At 41.3% G+C, this 20,557-nt stretch overlaps 1 protein-coding gene and 1 pseudogene across 2 annotated transcripts in view; both read right to left on the bottom strand.

The window, feature by feature from the left end:
- COL25A1 (collagen type XXV alpha 1 chain) overlaps nucleotides 1-8,060 on the bottom strand; it is a 491,061-nt gene extending 483,001 nt beyond the window's left edge. For both annotated transcript variants that reach the window (XM_068975168.1, XM_068975169.1), the window contains exons 1-2: nucleotides 7,764-8,060; nucleotides 6,616-6,685 (exon numbers count right to left, since the gene is read on the bottom strand). In XM_068975168.1, the coding sequence (XP_068831269.1) occupies nucleotides 6,616-6,685; nucleotides 7,764-8,060 (367 nt within the window). The remainder of the gene's footprint in view (nucleotides 1-6,615; nucleotides 6,686-7,763) is intronic.
- A 2,613-nt stretch (nucleotides 8,061-10,673) lies between these two features.
- Nucleotides 10,674-11,109, bottom strand: LOC138082189 (small ribosomal subunit protein uS12-like; annotated as a pseudogene).
- Nucleotides 11,110-20,557: the final 9,448 nt, after the last annotated feature.

The raw sequence follows: 20,557 nt of genomic DNA, 5'->3' as shown, positions 1-20,557 counted from the left end.
CCCTTGAACTGTATGTAAAAGAGTCCTGATTCTGGTGTGTTCCCCACTAGCTTTCCGTTCACCTAATCTTGTCAATGAAGCAATGCCCTCCTTCTCCATCCCTAAACCTAATCTTGACATTCAAACATGCCAGGTAGTTAGTTTTGAACACTTACAAACCATCAGAAGCACAGAGGTTATCAAGGTCCTGAGAGGCTACTTGTACCTATACATTCTTCAGCTGAGCTGGAAACAACAAACCCCTGCACAGAATATATACCCTTCTCTTAAATAACTCCCAGCTTGAGGAAAGAAAAACAGAATTACTAAAGTAAGAAGGAGAAAAGAGTATTTGAAGGATTTGCTTCTCAATGACTTTTAGACAAGAGAAATAGAAGAGAAGCTGAAAAACAAGAGAACCTGCTTCAAGAGGCAATTTGTCCTCCGTTCTTCAGGAGACAGGGCATTTTGACAGCTGTCACTGCTGGACCAACTAGAAGTGTTACACTCAAACGGCTGTACTCATTAGGACTGAAACCATTTAACATGAAGGCTTGGAGGCACTCAGATGTCACATTGTATTGTTTGGCCTGAGTAGAGGAGGGGAATGCCTGCTAGTCTCATTTAAATAACATTTATGGCATTTTAATTTGCTTTCTTTCTGCAAACCGCTTCTGACTATTCTTTGCCTAACATAATTGAAAATCTATACATTATTATGTCCTTACTTGATTCACTCTTTCCATTCATTTTGTAGCCGGTAAAGAAAAATGTACAGCATAAGTGAAAAACCATGTTAGCAAGGTAATTGAAAGGTCTTTTCATATGATGGGAAAGGACGCACGACCTTAAAGTTACAGGTAACATTTTTCCACCCCAGATTGAGAAGTTGCCACAAGAGGAGTCACTAGAGATTGTAGCATTCATATTTCTGAATCAGAGGCATTTCTACCTACCGACATTTAATATGACTTCGTGAAAAACCATTTCCATGGACGTGGAGGGTATGGAAGGACCTCAGAAATTGTGGGATAAACCTTTTTTATTTCTAGTAGATGACTAGATGTGCTACACTACTTCATCATAACCTGTGAATGCAGAGGAGCCCGATTCAGTGGAACTTTTCAGTACCACCAGGTAGGAAGTTTCAACTCTTCTTCAGCCCAAATCTCACTGTTTTCCGAAGAAATGTAGAGAAACAGATCACCATGCTATCTACCACAGCCTTTTATATACCAAAGGCACTTTTTGTTTCAGTTGGATATCAGTATAAACCAGCTATCAGTGTACCTTCATCTGGCCATAAATTCTTAGAAAGACAAAAGCCAGGTGTATTTTTATCCATTGCGAAAGTCCTTATTTATAATCAGAAGCCAGATTTTCTCATGTTATGAGTTTCTCCTAATATGAAAGTCTCTTTCCGCATGAAAAGGAAAGAAAATCCATAGTATTAACAGTATGGATGAAATTTTGGTCACGTGCTCCAAAGCACACTGTACTTTCTCTGGGTTGTACTTGTCAGGCTGGTGAATTCAAGTCATTTCAAAATGTCTGTCATCCTCATTGAAATGTAAGTGCCATGAGGGCAGATATCAAGTCTGACTTGTTCATCAGCCTTTTCCCTGTGTCAAGATAGTTAGCACACAATAGGCTCTTCATACCTGGAGAACTGATAAATGCCCTTTGAAATCATTCTAGTCCAACACTGCTATCTGGGAGATACGAAAATAGAGTCTGTAAAAGTCATTCTTGAAAGTGATTTCCCTGAGATTGTATAACACATTAATGGCAAAACCAGGGTTAGAACTCTGGGTTCTTTTTTTTTTTTCCCCCACTATATTTTTATCAAAATTTTGTTATAAGAGAATCAATATGCCTTATTCAAAAATAAGATTTAAGAATAACCTAAATATACTCACTCCTAAAGGAAATCAACCCTGACTGTTGATTGGAATGATTGATGCTGAAGCTGAAGGTCCAATACTTTGGCCACCTGATGAAAAGAGCTGACTCTGGAAAAGACTCTGATGCTGGGAAAGATATAACGCAGGAGGAGAAGGGGATGATAGAGGACCAGATGATTGGATGGCATCACCGACTCAATGGACATGAGTCTGAGCAAGTTGTGCGAGACAGTGAAGGACAGGGAAGGCTGGTGTGCTGTAGTCCATGGGGTCGCAAAGAGTCGGACATGACTGAGCAACTGAACAACTCTTTGGGACTCCCCCAAAGTTCTCTCACTTGCCAGACATAATAGCTTCAGGATTTTTTGTTGAACTAATTTACAGATCTACAGTCTATGACCCCAATGACAAATAAGCAACCCCTTGATCAGAACAGGTTCTATATCTGAATATACCAGGGTCTATCATTGAAACAATCCTACTGGTAGATCCTGATTGCTCCTCCAGAAATGCTGTCATGAAGAAAGTTCACTATCAGTCATCACAATTAGAACTCTGGATTCCTTATTGCCCATTCACCTTCTCTGTCCATTTTGCCACAGAGGTTCTTTTCTCTAAGACTCTGGGCAGGCAACACAACTGATGAGTAACGTACAGAAACCTTTGTTATCTAAACACCATTTGTTTATCTGCCTGGTTCCCAGTGTTCTTTATAAGTTGGAACACAGAAGCCTTCCCATAAATATGCCTGATCTGTACATACTTGATGTAAGACTCTAAGAACAGAACCCCAAATGGTATTCTACAGCCATAGGAAAGAGCCGATTTATTCTCTCCTATGAGGGTCAAGCTTTACAGAGGCCAAGCCACAGAAGTCAGCTGAATTTTCATGGTTCAGCTACTGCTAAATCAAATATTCTGCTAAACAGAACTCTAATTTGTATGGTTTTAAACTTTTTATTTTGAGGTTTCTTTAAAGCAAATATTCAAAAAATAGACCTTCTCCTGAGCACCTGAAAAAAGTAAATGTGAATTTTGGGGAATGATGAAGTGATCTAAAATTGGGTTGTGGTGATGGCTTCCCAGCTCCATAAATTGTTTTTAATTTTTTAAATCATATTCTTAAATACTGTAAAATATACTTCAAAAAGCTGTTAAAAAATAAGCATGAAAATTAGTCAAAGCACTTCTTTTTGTAAACATCTGGTATCAAAACTGCAAAGACATTCTTTATTCCCATACTCTTTTAAGCCGTGGTTCTATCCACTACAATCATGATTTACCTACAAGGTCAAAAGCTTTTCCTAGAATTTTGGTAAAAATAATTTAGTAGACTAATATAGTATCTGTAACATCTTCACTGATGTAGCACCAAGAGATACTGACTCACTTGATTATCTGCATAAATGGCCTACAGATATGTTTCCTTAATTAAGCACAGTGTTTTCATCCAAAACCTGTCATTAACTAGCCGTGGGGTTTTGAGTAAGTCATACATCTTCAGGTCTCCGTTTTTCCACCTATATCCCGCATCCCCATGGACCAGATCAGAGTCAAATAACACACAATATATTAAAAAGAATAGTAACTGATATCATCTAATGAATAGCCACTAATATGCCAGAATTTAGGTAAACTATCAACTTATGAGGAAAGTAATATCAGTCACCTTTTTTTACAGATGGAAACTGGAACATAGGAAGGTTCATTAGTCTGACCAAGGTAATACAGATACTTCTCAGCAGACCTAGGATTCCAATCCAGAGCTGTTCAGCTCCAAAACCTATATGCATCCTCAATTCCTCATTAAACTTCGTGTTTCACTCAGTCAGATGTGGGCATGAATCCTGACCTTGCCTTTACCATGTTAAGTTAGTCATCTTCTCTGAGTCCAGTTTCTCCACCTGTAAAATGAGGTTACTAATATTTAACTCTTAGGGTTGTTGTGAAGATTAAATGCAAGAATGCTTCCCCTACAATGAAAAACTGTTTGACAATAGTTTATTATCAAATAAACTTTCCCTCAAATTTTCCTTCTTCTGTTAAAAAAAAAAAAGCTTTCAATAGACGTGCAGACATAAGGGACTTGTGGACACGGGGCGGGGAATGGAGGGGGAGTTTGGGAGGAGACGCGGGGGTGAGTGGCGAGAGGAACACTGACGTATCTACATTACCAGGCACAAAGCAGACAGCGAGTAGGCAGCTGCTGCAGAGCACTGGGAGCTCAGCTTGGTGCTCTGTGATGCCCTAGAGGGCTGGGATGGGGGAGCTGGTGGGGAAAAGGCTCAAGAAGGAGTGTCTGTATGTATACATATAGCTGGTTCATGTTGTTGTACAGCAGAAACTAACACACATTGTAAAGCAATTATACTCCAATTTAAAGAAGGAAAAAAAAAGCTTTCAATTCTATGACTGTTTGTAGCCTACCTAGATAAACCTCACTGGTATTGAATTCTATCAAAAAGTGAACACAAATAACACAGCAGCCCTTTGCTATCAGTCCTTGGCTCTGCGATGGAGACTGTCAACAAGAGTGTCAACTTCAAGGGGTGGGCATCTCTCCACAGGAACTGAGCTGAGGTCACAGACTTGTCTCACTCTGCCCTGCAAACAGATGTCTGGGTGACAACTCTTAGTCACTGCAAACAAAGGGGAAAGCCAAACCAGGTGGGAAGTGCTGTATCTCCTTTCTAATCCTCTTGGCCAGCCCATTCCCTAAAACAATATCTTGCTGACCATAACTCAAAATAGCTGGTTTCCCCCCGGGATACTATTTTCAATATATTGCCTTTATTTTGATGATGTCTAATTCTTCCAGAAGCAGAAGACAGTGTTTTCTATAACTGTGATTTGTCCGCAAGAAAGCTGTCTAATTCTGTGTATTAGAATATGCACCTTCAAAAGTTTACCTCTGAAGTAACCTGGTGAAAACTGGTGTAATGTGGAGCTCTAGTGGTGGCAAGAAAGTAAAGCAGCCATCCTAAGACCCAATAGAAATGCCAAGGAAATCACTTACTTAATTATTATTACGGTGAAATGGCCGTTTATAGTTATATTATGTTTAGAAGAAAAATGATTCCAAATGATCGTCCAAGATTATCTCAGGTAAACTCTAAATGTAATGACTTTCTTCCAGATTGCAAATTAGACCTCAACAACCAACTCACAGCAAACATCATGAAGAAGTTAAAACCCCTAAAAAAACAGAACTCGGGGTTGTGGTTGTCACTTTTCTACTCTTTACCAAGTTCAATAAGAACCTCATTAATTAAATACTAAGCATTTTTCACACAGCTAGAGAGAATATTCTATACAGAAAATGCTGCATTCTGAGTGGTATGATCAGTGAAGTCCTGTACCAACTGTCTTGGGAATTTAAATAATCCCTACAGGCTGATGAGGTTGTTGTGGGCTAATTCCTGCACTAGAAAAGTGCCTTCCTTGAATTTCTGACTTCTGAGATGTTTCCCAACTTTAAACAACCAAGAATGAAACATACAATGTAAACATTAATGCTTTGTTTTCCTGTTACCTAATTTATATGCCTTCTCAATTGCAAGGGCTTCATTTTCCAAAAGTACAGCTCCATTAGGGTCGATAATATAGCAAAATATAAACAGTGAAATTCTTATGACATACAATCAGGAGTTGACATTTGAAATTTCTAAACATGGTACCTGGTTTGGCTGTGTCAAAACAAATTATCATGAGGCAAAAACCTCAGAATGTGAAAAAAAAATATAGGAACTAGTCTTTCCATACAGTGTAAGTAACTAAGTATCATATTCCTGAACATGAAAGAAAATGTGAGACTTACTTTCCTATACATGATGATAAAAGAAACTAATTTGTTCAGAAATACATTAACAACATTTATCTGAAACAAAAATCTCAAGACTCATGGGAGTTTTTCATGACTTCTTTCAGCTAAAGCCACTGGATACTTTCCAATGGACATATTCCAAAGGCTTCTAAATTGTAGGTTTACAGAAGACTGACCACCAAGCCTCAGAGGTCTGTGAAGGAAGATTTAATGATTACCCAGAGATTTTGATTCATTGATGTCTTTCTCCTCCCTCCTTCTACTAATATAGAAGGAGGTCATTAATATAGTTCCCTAAAGCCACACAGAAAAATGGTAAAAATGTAACAGCCTTTTCTGAGAAGTCATTGAGAACACAGTAGTTCATAATGAGAAGCTCAAGATAAAAAACTAATTTCTTTTCAGTCCTCATCGCTATAGGATAGGAGAGAGAACCTTTCCTATAGAAAATAAAAGCAGGCAAAGAAGTGAAGGTGGTTTGCTAACATGATCGTCCATCAAGGAGAACAAACAGAAATCTGTACTAATGCAGTATCAGCCACTAAGGAGTTCAAGTTTAATGCGTTCTGCAATCCTTCTCACTATAGATAACAAAAGCAAGTAAAACCAAAGAATAATTTTGAATCTGTGAAACTAAGAACTTTGTCTTTGGACATCATCTTGCAGGTATTTTCTCTGATGAAGATCTCTATCTTCTTTGCTTTCCCTTAGCAGACCTTGGTATGCTGCTTAAAATAATATTTGTGGCTTTATCTGCCATTCTTTTACCCAGACATGTTGATTTTATTAAAGTAAGTTGGGTCTGCATTCTTTCTTTACTATTATTACAGGTAAATTTGACAGACATAGGACCTTTGTTTCAAAATGCTCTGCTATGGAGGAAACCTTATGAAATAAGTTCCATTTTACCTGCCGGGCAATTGCATTCTGAAGGTGCTTCTCTCGCGATTCTTATTTTAGCCATATGTTCATAGGACTTCTGGAGGAAAAGAAGAGGTATTAACAATCATCAGTAGCATTGCAGAGAAATGGATTCTTTAGGGACTCTCTGGCTATATGCCTCATTTACCAGCCTGCATAACTAGCGTTTACATATGTATTTGGTCTCTAGTCAAAAGGTAACAGTACCCAAGCCCTAAAAAAAAGAAAACGACCATTGAGATGGCATCAAGACTGTGGGACTTGTATAACATCGTTCTTCATTCTTCAACTACCATCTCCCTCCCTCTCGGCTCAGGCATATGCGGTCATTGTACAGTCAGTATTAACATGCTGCAGTTTTAGGTAAGCTAAGAGTTTTAAAACAACCAATATTTTATACATAAATGTCAACTACTTATCATGCTGTGCTGCCACTACTGCCAACAACCTCTCTATTGGAAGAGCAGGTCCCAGAAAATCCCTAACTGTACTCTAAAGCACTCCTGGTTTTGATGAACATAACACAGATTCCTTTCAACTCTCAACTCCAATGGCTCTGCGTTCACAAACACCCGTGGCACTGAATCCTTTACCAAAAATAAATAAACAAGGCGACTATTTTTTTCTTTTTAAACATTTAACATGAAAACATCCAATGTGTGAAGTAATAAAATCACATGTAGTTATTTCACTTTTAAGAGTAATTTCCAATCCTATTGCTATGTTAATAACACAAATGACCTTAACCTTCTTATACTGTATGAAGGATCTAACAGACGTTATCTCTGCAAGGAATATTCTCACAACATTGGGAAAGATCCACACACAGCTTCAGAAACTAGACAGAGCTAAAATGCCAGCGTAGGTGCCATTCTAGCCACCTTTCCCCCTTTTAGACTTCCATATATGTTTAGCATGCAAACATTAAGAAGAGTAAGGGAAGATGATACAGAGAGGGTGGTATGAGAGGATGTGCACATACAAATATATGCTACGGCAAGCAGAGATGGTGGCCTAACACATATGTGTACACAAGCCATACCACATCTGCACACAGTAAGGCAGAGGTTGGTCATGTGCACAGAATCACGACTGTAAGATGTTATCCACGTACAAAATACCCCAGCCTTTCACACCTGAGCCAGAAGTCGCTCCACTTTCTCTTGCACCATTGCTTGGAGCTGATCCACACAATCAGGCAGCACACGGATGGAAGGGTCTCCTTTGGCAGACTCGAGGGCAGCGATCCTCGCCTGGAGGTCGTTGGTTTTCACCCCCAGGTACACACAAGATATCACGGCCACCACCGACAGGAGGGTCGCCAGGGCCGCGCACGGCGACACGGGGCGGACACAACGCTGCCCGGCTGGGCTCCGGTCCTCTGAGCCCGGCTCCCGCCCCCCACCTTTCCCTGCTTGCTTCTTCACCAGCATTGTGGTGGGGTCGGCTGTCTCGGCTTCGCCTCCCACCCTCTAGCACTTCCAATAATCTTGAAAGAAAAAGGATGATTCCTGCAAAGTTCGTCCCGATAGCTGCACAACTAGTTGGCGGAGTCGGAGCCGGAGCGCAAGGATGGATCAGCGCCGAGAACCGCAGACCTGGACCATCCTCCGCTTTCTTCTCCCCTCCCAGCTGCGAGGGAAACGCACCCTCAGTCCGCGGACCGGGGGCGATAAGGTAAAATCCAGAATGAAACCCACCCCCCCGGTGTCCCTCCTGGCCCCTCCGAGGATGGGGACCTCCTCTGAAGAGAGCGGCCGCGTGGGGTCCGGGGGAGAGCGGCAGAGGCGCTGCGAGGGGCCGCCGCTGACCCTTGCCACAGAGCCCCGGACCTGTTGCGCCTGTTTCCCTTATTTCTACCTATTCGGTGTTTTATCTCCGTTTCCCACCTAAATTCAGTTCCAGGCAAAAAGGCTGACACAGACCGCGAGAGCGCAGTGCAAAAACGGTGGCCAAGTGGGGAAGAGCAGAGAGGAGAAATATCCAAGGAGAAAACCCGAGTCGCGAGGCCCGAGTCGCGGCCGCCCGAAGTATCTCCGCAGCCCGGCGTGTGCGAGCCTTAAATACCCTTCGGGATGCTCGTGTATGAGCGCGCGCGCGCTCCGACGAGCGGCGTCCCTCCCCCGACCCACTCTTGGCGAGCGGCCTCCAGCCCGCGGCTCCCGCGGCAGTGCGCCCCCCTTCCAGAGGCAGGCAGAAGCCCGCCTTACTAGCATAATATATTCACCTTCGCCCAGCCCGTGGGCGGGGCCGGGGAGAGCCCCGGAGGGGCGGGCCGCTCGGGTGGGAGCTGAGCCGGAGGTCCTTCATTAGCATAATAGATGCAAATAACGGGAGCTGCCAAGGCGATTGGAGAGCCGCTTGGCGGACCCTCCCTCTCTCTCCGAGTAACTTCAGCGTCCCCTAAGGCCAGTTCGCCCCGCCTGGGCCGGGGGCCGAAGCAGGGTCGGCAGTTGGGGGATGGCGATCCTGGCTTGTTCTGACTCGGCGCCGTGCCCCCTCTTTATCCCGGTTAAATGTGGAGAAATGGCCTCCAGGAGGGAAGAGGGGGAAGCAGAAAGCTCTAGCGCGCTATGTCTTCCCTCGGAAGCAGTGGCGGGAGCTCCGGCAATCCCGTCTTGGAGCAGAGCCTTCTTCCCTCCTCCCTCACCTTCCCGCATGCCTGGAGGCCGAGTGTCTGGCTGGCGCCTGAAGTACATCTCCCCGCTTCCCTTGTCTTCCCACGGCCGCACTGCCGCCTCCGACTTCGGAGGTTCTCTCTCCCCTCCCCCAGTTTCCTTCTGGGTTGCTGGGGTTGAGCCTCCTCTCCGCCCCGAGCTCCTAATCTGTACTAGGGCGCTAATGCATTTTCCCGATTCCCTGTTTTGTGGGACTGAAGAAGGGAGTATTGAGGTACACACGTTTCTCAGAATTTCTGAAAGGACTGAAGAATGAGGTCAGCTTTTCCTTTTACCTGTCGCTCCTCCTGCTGAGCCCTCTGGATCAAATTACAAGTTCTCCAGGGGGCTTTTTGAAAGTAGGTAACAAGCAACATTTTATATCTAATCGACTTCAAAGAAAAAAACAATTCTACCTCTTACTCCAGAGTTCCTTCTTAGCTCCTTCTCCCCACGAGAAATGTTACATCATGTGTTTCATATCTTTCTTAATCAAGATTAATCGGCAAGTTGTTGCTCACTCTTGTAAACAATCGACAAAATAGTAAACTGATATGTCATAAATGTAAACAGGTATTGCTAGGTACAACGGCTTCTCAGGTGGCTCAGTGGTAGAGAATCTGCCTGCCAATGCAGGAGTCGAAGGTTTCATCCCTGGGTGGGGAAGATCCCTTGGAAAAGGAAATGGCAACACACTCCAGTATTCTTGCTTGGGAAATCCCATGGACAGAGGAGCCTGGTGGGTTAGAGTCCATGGGATTGCCAAGAGTTGGGCACGACTGAATGACAACAACAGCATTACTAGGCGTGAAGCAGGGTAGACATATTTCAACAACCTTGCTGATGGCGGACACAACTTTGAAAAAATTAGGGTATAAAACCCAAGTCAGAGGAAAACAGTGAATTCTGCTATGAAATCGAAAGCCTAATTCCTTACATTTGCATTACACAATGAATTACACAGTGGTTCTCATAGAGGGGCTCCACACTTGAAACATCAGTATCTTCTGAGATCTTATGCAAAATTCAGATTCTAGGCCTTCACCGACCATCTAGAGCCTCTCAGGTGGTGCTAGTGGTAAAGAACCTGCCTGCAGTGCAGGAGATCTAAGAGATATGGGTTCCATCCCTGGATGGGGAAGATTCCCTGGAGGAGAAAATGGCAACCCACTCCAGTATTCTTGCTTGGAGAATCCCATGGACAGGAGGAGCTTGACGGGCTACAGTACACGGGATCTCAAAGAGTCGAACACACCTGAAGCAACTTATGCACCCAAAATCTACTGACTCAGAAACTATTACTAATAATCAGAAACACTGCAACCTGTATTTTATTTTATTTTTTTATTTTTATTTTTTTTGGTATAGGAAAATTTATTACTATCATCAAAATTTATGATCTTGGTCTTTCCTTCTTGCCTTTGTATAAAGCCAAAAGAGAGACATTGGCTACTTTGACAACCTTAAAGCGGACTTCAGGAATGTCACCAACAGCATGACCTTTGCGACCAAATCCAGGAACCAGAACTTCATCATTTTCCTCAATAAAATTCAAGCAACCATCACTGGGTACAAAAGCAGTGATTTTTTTGCCATTCTTGATTAGTTGAACCCTGACACACTTCCTGATAGCAGAATTTGGCTGTTCGGCTTCAACTCCTACTTTTTCCAGCACAATTCCCTTGGTGTGAGAAGCGCCACCAAAAGGGTTGGCCTTCAGGGCTGTGCCCAGATGGGCTTTCTTGTACTGCTTATCATGCCACTTCTGGTCTCATCGGTGGCTACGGAGCTTCCTGGCAGTACGAAGACCGTGACACTTGCCCATCCTGCCGGCGCCACGGGCCTGAGCGAAAGAGCTACAACCTGTATTTTAACACGTCTTCCTAATGATTTTGAGGCACACTAAAATTTGAGACCACTGGAGTAACACTTTGCAAAATATTTTCAAATACACTTTTTCACTTAAAAGACATAATCCTGTGACACAAGGAAGAAATTACTGGCTCCATTTTAGATATAAGGAAACAATTTTCAAGTCCCATTTAGCTGTGATTAAACATGCTTCAGTATTCTTGCCTTGAGAACCCCATGAGAACAGTAAGAAAAGGCAAAAAGATAGGACACTGAAAGATGAACTCCCCAGGTCAGTAGGTGCCCAATATGCTACTGGAGATCAGTGGAGAAATAACTCCAGAAAGAATGAAGAGACAGATCTAAGCAAAAACAGCACCTAGTTGTGAACGTGACTGGTGATGGAAGTAAAGTCCGATGCTGTAAAGAGCAATATTGCATAGGAATCTGGAATGTTAGGTCCATGAGTCAAGGCAAATTGGAAGTGGTCAAACAGGAGATGGAAAGAGTGAACATCGACATTTTAGGAATCAGAGAAGTAAAATGGACTAGAATGGGTGAATTTAACTCAGATGACCATTATATCTACTACTGTGGGCAAGAATCCCTTAGAAGAAATGGAGGAGCCATCATAGTCAACAAGAGTCTGAAATGCAATACTTGGATGCAATCTCAAAAACGACAGAATGATCTCTGTTCGTTTCCAAGGCAAACCATTCAATATCACAGTTATCCAAGTCTATGCCCCAACCAGTAACGCTGAAGAGGCTGAAGTTGAATGGTTCTATGAAGACCTACAAGACCTTTTAGAACTAACACCCCCAAAAGATGTCCTTTTCATTTTAGGGGACTGGAATGCAAAAGTAGGAAGTCAAGAAACACCTGGAGTAACAGGCAAATTTGGCCTTGGAATGCAGAATGAAGCAGGGCAAAGACTAATAGAGTTTTTCCAAGAGAATGCACTGGTCATAGCAAACACCCTCTTCCAACAACACAAGAGAAGACTCTACACGTGGACATCACCAGATGGTCAACACTGAAATCAGATTGATAATATTCTTTGCAGCCAAAGATGGAGAAGCTCTATACAGTCAGCAAAACAAGACCAGGAGCTGAATGTGGCTCAGATCATGAACTCCTTATTGACAAATTCAGACTGAAATTGAAGAAAGTAGGGGAAACCACCAGACCATTCAGATATTACCTAAATCAAATTCCTTATGATTATACAGTGGAAGTGACAAATAGATTCAAAGGATTAGATCTGATAGACAGAATCCCTGATGAACTATGGACAGAGGTTCCTGACATTGTACAGGAGGCAGTGATAAAGACCATCCCCAAGATAAATCCAAAAAGGCAAAATGGTTGTCTGAAGAGGCCTTACAAATAGCTCTGAAAAGAAGAGAAGTGAAAGGCAAAGGAGAAAAGGAAAGATATACCCATTTGAATGCAGAGTTCCAAATAGCAAGGAGAGAAGAAAGCCTTCCTCAATGATCAATGAAAAGAAATAGAGAAAAACAATAGAATGGGAAAGACTAGAAATCTCTTCAAGAAAATTAGAGATTCCAAGGTAACATTTCATGCAATGGGCACAATAAAAGGCAGAAATGGTATGAACCTAATAGAAGCAGAAGATATTAAGAAGAGATGGCAAGAATACACAGAACTATACAAAAAAGATCTTCATGACCCAGTTAACCACAATGGTGTGATCATTCACCTAGAGTCAGACATCCTGGGATGTGAAGTCAAGTGGGCTTTAGGAAGCATCACCATGAACAAAGCTAGTGGAGGTGATGGAATTCCAGTTGAGCTATTTCAAGTCCTAAAAGATGATGCTGTGAAAGTGCTGCACCCAATATGCCAGCAAATTTGGAAAACTCAGCAGTGGCCACAGGACCGGAAAAGGTCAGTTTTCATTCTAATCCCAATGAAAGGCAATGCCAGAAAGTGCTAAAACTACTGCACAATTGCACTCAGCTCACACACTAGCAAAGTAATGCTCAAAATTCTCCAAGCCAGGCTTCAACAGTACATGAACGAAAAACTTCCAGATGTTCAAGCTGGATTTAGAAAAGGCAGAGGAACCAGAGATCAAATTGCCAACATCCACTGGGTCAACGAAAAAGCAAGAGAGTTCCGGAAAACATCTATTTCTGCCTTATTGACTATGCCAAAGCCTTTGACTGTGTGGATCACCACAAACTGTGGAAAATCTTTCAAGAGATGGGAATACCAGACCACCTGACCTGCCTCTTAAGAAATCTGTATGCAGGTCATGAAGCAACAGAACCAGATATGGAACAACAGACTGGTTCCAAATAGGAAAAGGAGTATGTCAAGGCTGTATATTGTCACCTGTTTATTTAACTTATATGCAGAGTACATCATGAGAAATTCTGGACTGGATGAAGCACAAACTGGAATCAAGATTGCCGGGAGAAATCTCAATAACTTCAGATATGCAGATGACACCACCCTTACGGCAGAAAGCAAAAACCAAAGAGCCTCTTGATGAAAGTGAAAGAGGAGAGTGAAAAAGTTGGCTTAAAACTCAACATTCAGAAAACTAAGGTCATGGCATCTGGTCCCATCACTTCATGGCAAATATATGGGGAAACAGTGAGAGACTTTATTTTCTTGGTCTCCAAAATCACTGCAGATGGTGACTGCAGCCATGAAATTAAAAGACACTTGCCCCTTGGAAGAAAAGTTATGACCAACCTAGATAGCATATTCAAAAGCAGAGAAGGCTATGGTTTTACCAGTGGTGATGTATGGATGTGAGAGTTGGACTGTGAAGAAAACTGAGCACCGAAGAATTGATGCTTTTGAAGTGTGGTGTTGGAGAAGACTCTTGAGAGTCCCTTGGACTGCAAGGAGATCCAACTAGTCCATCCTAAAGGAGATCAGTCCTGAATATTCATTGGAAGGACTGAAGCTGAAGCTGAAACTCCAATACTTTGGCCACCTGATGTGAAGTACTGACTCATTGGGAAAGACCCTGATGCTGGGAAAGATGAAGGCCAGGGGAGGAGACAACAGAGGATGAGATGGTTGGATGGTATCACCAACTCAATGGACATGAGTTTGAGTAAGCTCCGGGAGTTGGTGATGGACAGGGAAGCCTGTTGCGCTGCAGTCCATGGGGTCACAAAGAGTCGGACATGACTGAGCAACTGAACTGAACTGAACTGAAACATATTTCCAATAATAGCTCCCAAGGCATGGGTACAAATTTTTTAACATGCAACTCTTGCAGATTTCCCAGTTACCTCTTTTACCATTCCTTAAGCTTCTTTTCAGGCTTTTCCTCTGCCTATTCTCTAAATGTCAGTGTTCCTCAGGACTCTATCTTGTGCCATCTTCTCTTCTAACTCTGCACACTGTCTTCAGTCTTGCTGTCAGTCACTGCATTTACACTGATGAGAGATAAACCCATATCACAAGCCCAAACCTCCCTCCTGAGCCATATAACCATTTCCACTTGGATGTCCTAAGCAATTACAACTTCACCTGCGTCTTCCCTCCAAACCTTGCTCTTCTTCCTTTCTTCAGTGAATGGAGCCGCCATTCATCCAGCATCCTCAAGCCAAAATACGCAGTAAATAACCCTTGACTTCTCCCATGTCCTCCTCTCCCTGCTGCTGCGGCTGCTAAAGTCGCTTCAGTCGTGTCCGACTCTGTGCGACCCCATAGACAGCAGCCCATAGGCTCCCCCATCCCTGGGATTCTCCAGGCAAGAACTATCCACCTAAATTCCTTCAGTACTTTCTATCGTCCAAAGGGTGGAAACCCTGTCTTATACGTCAACACCTGATGTCTGTCATCTCACCTTCCTCTTTGTTCATCTTTCCCCTCACACTCTCCATGCCAGTTCCTCTAATGAAGGTAAAGAAACAAAGAGTATGAGGAACTTTTCTTTGGGGCAAGGCACCATGCTGTTAACATTTAAATAGAAAAGCCATTTTCTGTCCTGATGGAGGCTGACAGTAGGTCACACATTTAATTAGGGTGATGTAATGTTCTTATACTATCCTTTGTGGAAATTGGCCATGAGAAGGTATATTAACAATTCTTAAATGAACCAACAAGGACCTATTGTATAGCACAGGGAACTCTGCTCAGGGTTATGTGGCAGCCTAGATGGGGGGGAAGCTTAGAGGAGCATGGATACATGTTACCTTACTTGACAAAATGGATTGCAGGTGTGAGAAGTTAAGGATCTTGAGATGGGGAGATTTTCTTTGATTATGTGGGTGGGCCCAATGTAACTGCAAGGGCCCTTATAAGGGGGAAACAAGATTTCAGAGTAGGAGGAGATGCAGAGATCAGAGTGATATGAATACTACCTTTGAAATTGGAAGTCAAAGCCAAAGTCTATGGGCAGTATCTAGACACTGAAGAAGTCAAGGAAAAAAATTCTCCCCTAGAGTGTCCAGAAGGAATATGGCTTTGCTGGTTCTTTGATTTTAGGACTTTTTATTATCAGAGATATAATTAATGTTTGTATTGTTTAATTCACTGTGTGTGGTAATAATAATTGTGGCTACAACAGATAATCTGTTAGAAACTAACAGATTCAGAGTCACAAGAAATCAGTCTTTATCTGTGACAGCTTCATAAGCGGTATTGTAAACAGCAGAATGCCAAGCAGGCCCCACAATAACAATCTCTTTTGATGCATTCTTGTTTTACTGACACACCCACTGGGAAAAAATTGGAAAGATATGTCTTCTCCTATCTCATGCAAAATCAGGATACCCTCTATTAAGGCATGTTAAACAGTAAATTATGTTCTATTTCTTTGATACCTCCCATTGGTGCAACTCAAAAAGAATCAACTAGTCAAGCTATTCAATCACTCTCATCTCTCCTCCTTCTAATGCTAGCCTAGCCAGCATCCTGACCCAGGAGACAGCATTTCTGCTACAATTCCTGTTACCAATGTTCAGGCCCCAGAAAACAGAAATAAACAAAGACTTCTGACAGAGAGACACGGTAGGAAGTTAAAGTAAGAAAAAAAGGTGAATGTAAGAAAAACAAGATAAAGAGAAAAACTGAAGATAGAAGGATAATATTTTAATGTAGTTAAATGTGTTAATTTTTTTAAAAAGCCGGGGGAAGACATAATCCATTTTTCCATAGGCTTCTAAGAGGTTTATCAATAGAGGATATATAGCAGAGAGGTGAATTAACACACACTCCAAATTTTGATGTCTTACTTGTATTTAGAAAGATTCTCTGACCAAAATAAGGCATTGAATAATCATGTTATGTTATTTTTAGATATTATTACATGAGAGAAAAATATTTGTTTATTTAGAAAATATCTCTTTTTAGCACTGTTAATTTTTGAGGTTAATTTGCCCTCCAAAATCCCCTTTCTCTCTGCAGAGTCAGTTTTATGTGGTTTGCTGTTTTTGTTTTGTTTTGTTTGTCTTTAGAGAGGAGGTGAATTTTTTCTTAAACCTTAAATCATGTGGGATTATAATCTCACTTTGGAGAAGGAAATGGCAACCCACTCCAGTATTCTTGCCTAGAGAATCTTGTGGACAGAGGAGCCTGGTGGCGTTGCCGTCTATGGGGTTGCACAGAGTCGGACACAACTGAAGCGACTTAGCATGCGTGCATGCATGCATAATCTCACTTTATGGATTTTCCCCAAAATTTGCCAATTATATTGCTAATTTTAATAAGAAGCAACATTTCATTGAACTTACCAAATCAACCGACTTTTTGTTATAATGCTAAGTAGACAAAACATGTTTGTAGCATTGACTCAGATCGTGGTTGCAAGTCCGGACTCCAAAGCCAGACAGCCTAAACCCATAATCCAGCTGTACCATTTGATAGCTATGTAATTTAGGGTAAGTTGCTTAACTTTTCTGTGCCTCAGTTTTCTCATCCGTTTAGTATGCCTCTATAGAGCATACTTTTGGTATGGTTCTCAACTTTCAAAGTTGAGTGGGTCTCCGCACTGCACGCTGGAATCACCTGGACTGTCTGGAGCTGGAGCCTGACTGCCGTTTGCATTTCTTGGCTCGCGTACCTGTTCCCTCAGGGCCTCTTCCTCTTCACTTAGCTTCTTTGTATAGTCTTTCTGTGCTTCCCTGGTGGCTCAGTAGTAAAGAATCCACCTGCCAATGCAAGAGACACAGGCTCAATCCGTGAATCGTGAAGATTCCCTGGAGAAGGAAATGGCAACCCACCCCAGAATTCTTGCCTGGGAAATCCTATGGACAGAGGAGCTGGGTGGGCTACAGTCCATGGGGTTACAAAAGAGTTGGGCATGTCTTAGGGACTAAACAACAAAAGTGATCCTTTCACATGGTCTCTCTAGCAGGGTAGCTAGGCTTCTCAAACAGCAGTCTCCTTTCTACCACGTTTTAGTGGTTAAAGCAAGTTACATAGCTAGCATTATTTCTAGTGGGGGTTCGGGGGGACTACACAAGGGCATGAATACTGGAGGCAGGATTCATTGGGGGCCGTCAATATAACCACATAAGGAAAGTATAGACACTAGAGATGTGAGGGACAGTGAAAAGATGGTGAGATGAGCGGATTATAAATTCCATGGAAGATTTACTGGAATCAGTCTATTCAAACCAGTGAGATGGAAAATTAGCAGGTGGCACCTGAGGAGTGGAGTATTTGATATAAGGCATGTTATAAAGTGATTGGTGATGGCAGTGTCTGGGCAGTGTTTCTCAATCCTGGTGTCACTTCGGAAATAATGCTGCTCAGGTCATATCCCAGGAGGTTTTGATGTAATTATGCTGGAGAAGGACTATCATTGATATCATTTAAAAACTCCCCAACCAATTCTAATTAAGTGCTAATTCTGATTCTAATTGAGGACTACTGATCTAGAATATGACCTTGGAGGCAAATGGCTGAGGTAAGCTGTACAACAAGATTACTAGGTTAAATAAAATACAGAGACACCAAGGTATTTGAACAATCATCTGCATGGGCCTTGAAATCATTTTTTGTTTTAATTTGAAAGGAATAGTGATAGAGAATGGTGAGCTGAGGGCTGAAATATTCAAGGAAAGAAAATGAGAAACTCCTCATTTCCATTTTGTGGAAAATGGACATTAACACTGACGTAAATGGGGAAATATGCCCCCTCAAATTTATTAATACATAAAAAGTTTACAGTTTTAGAAAAATAATATATAGTATCACTTAAACAATTGAAAATTCACATACAAAAGAATAAAACTGGATCCTCCTTCATAGTGTATTATAAAAATTAGCCTGAAATAATGAAAGACTTAAATCTATAAAGTCCTTGGAAGAACCAGAGGAATAAACCTTCATGATTTTGGTTTGGATAGTGATTTCTTAGATACATTAAGCAATTGCACAAACAACAAAAGAAACAACAGGCAAATTGGGCTTCATCGAAATTCAAAACTTTTGTGTTTCAATGATCAAAATATGAAAACTCAGTCCACAAAATGGTAGAAAATATTTGCAAATCATATATCTGATGAGGGACTTGAATTTAGAAAATACAAAAACTCTTATATCTCAATAATAAAAAGACAACCCGATTTTTAAACAGGCAAAAAAACAGCCTGAATAGACATTTTTCCAAGAGGACACACAAATAGGCAACAAGTATGTTACATGAAAACATACATCATTAACCATCAGGGAAACATGAATTAAAACTGCACCAAGATTATCACGTCACACTCACTAGGATAGCCGTAATAAAAAGACTAATAGTAACAAGTGCTATCAAAGATGTGGAGAAATTGGAACCTTCATTCACTGCTAGTGGAAATGCGAAATAGTACAGACTTTGGAAGAATCTGGCAGTTCTTCAAAAAGGTAAACACAGAGTCACATGTAACCTAGCAATTCTACTCTTGGGTATATCTGCAGAAGAAATGAAAACATATGTCTACAGAAGAACTCGTATGGAACTAGAACTCTATCCCACATGACACAGCTAAGAGTTCACATGCCACAACTAAAAAATAATAATAATAAATAAAAAGTTAAAAAAATTTTTTTAATTAATTAAGTCATCAAAAGAAAAGATGCCATATATTGTTTCAAATTCAAAGGCAATCTGAGTATTTAAAAGTTGGTTATGTTTTGGAAGTTTCTTAAAAAGTTGTAGAATTATCATGTAACACAGTAATTCTACTCTTAAGTATATACTGAAGAAAAATGAAAACATCTAGCCACACAGAAACTTGTACATGAATGTTTACTACATATTTATAATAGCCAAAAAGGAGAAGCAACCCAAATGTTCATTAACGGATGAAAGGATAAGTCATTATATATACATGATGTATGCATAATGTACCAGAAAATATTATGCAGCCACGAAAAGAAACAAAATAGATCTATAACTTGGATGAACCTCAGAAACCTTAGGCTAAGTGGAAGAAACGAAACACCAACGGTCACATATTGTATGACTCCTTCTATATGATATGTCCAGATTAGGCAAATTCATAAAGACCAAAAGCAGATTAATAGTAACCAGGAGATGAGGGGGAGGGGAGAATGGGCAGTGATCACTAATAGGCATAGAGGTTTTCCTCCAGGGTGATGAAATAGTCTTAGAACTAGGAAGTGGTGGTGGTTACACAACAGTGTGAATAAACTAAATGATACTGAATTGTATACTTTTAAATTGGACTGCAAGGAGATCCAACCAGGCCATTCTAAAGGAGATCCATCCTGGGTGTTCTTTGGAAGGAATGATGCTAAAGCTGAAACTCCCGTACTTTGGCCACCTCATGCGAAGAGTTGATTCATTGGAAAAGACCCTGATGCTCGGAGGGATTGGGGGCAGAAGGAGAAGGGGACAACAGAGGATGAGATGGCTGGATGGCATCACCAACTCTATGGACGTGAGTTTGAGTGAACTCCGGGAGTTGGTGATGGACAGGGAGGCCTGGCGTGCTGCAATTCATGGGTCGCAAAGAGTCGGACACGACTGAGCGACTGAACTGAACTGAACTGAAATGGCTAATTGTGCATCGTGAATTTTACCTCAGTTTTTAAAAACAGAAAAAAACTTGGTTATTAAACTGCTTTCCATTAAACCAAGTATTCAACAAAATGCAAACATCAAAATCATCAAAATTTAGCATCTCATTCATAAACCTATCTATCACAGACATGTATAAAAATTGAAAGACAATATTACAGTTAGAATTTATAGCTAAAAAGAAAAAAATGTTAACAAATTTTATTCAATTATCCCAACAGGACATGTCTGATATGTTGTTCCAACACCCCTAAATAATCATTAAAAGTAAAAGTGCTTGTTTGTGAAAAGCAATCACTTTCCTCAAGCATGTTGACATTGCAAAGAATATTTGAGGTCTCACTTTTTGAGATGTTATTTACTATAATGAACAAGGGATATGTAGCTCACTGCT

This window comes from Capricornis sumatraensis, chromosome 7 (assembly GCF_032405125.1).
Source record: "Capricornis sumatraensis isolate serow.1 chromosome 7, serow.2, whole genome shotgun sequence".
NCBI classification, from domain to species: Eukaryota; Metazoa; Chordata; class Mammalia; order Artiodactyla; family Bovidae; genus Capricornis; species Capricornis sumatraensis.
Note: the sequence above shows the minus strand (reverse complement) of the source record. Positions and strands in the feature narration are given on the sequence as shown.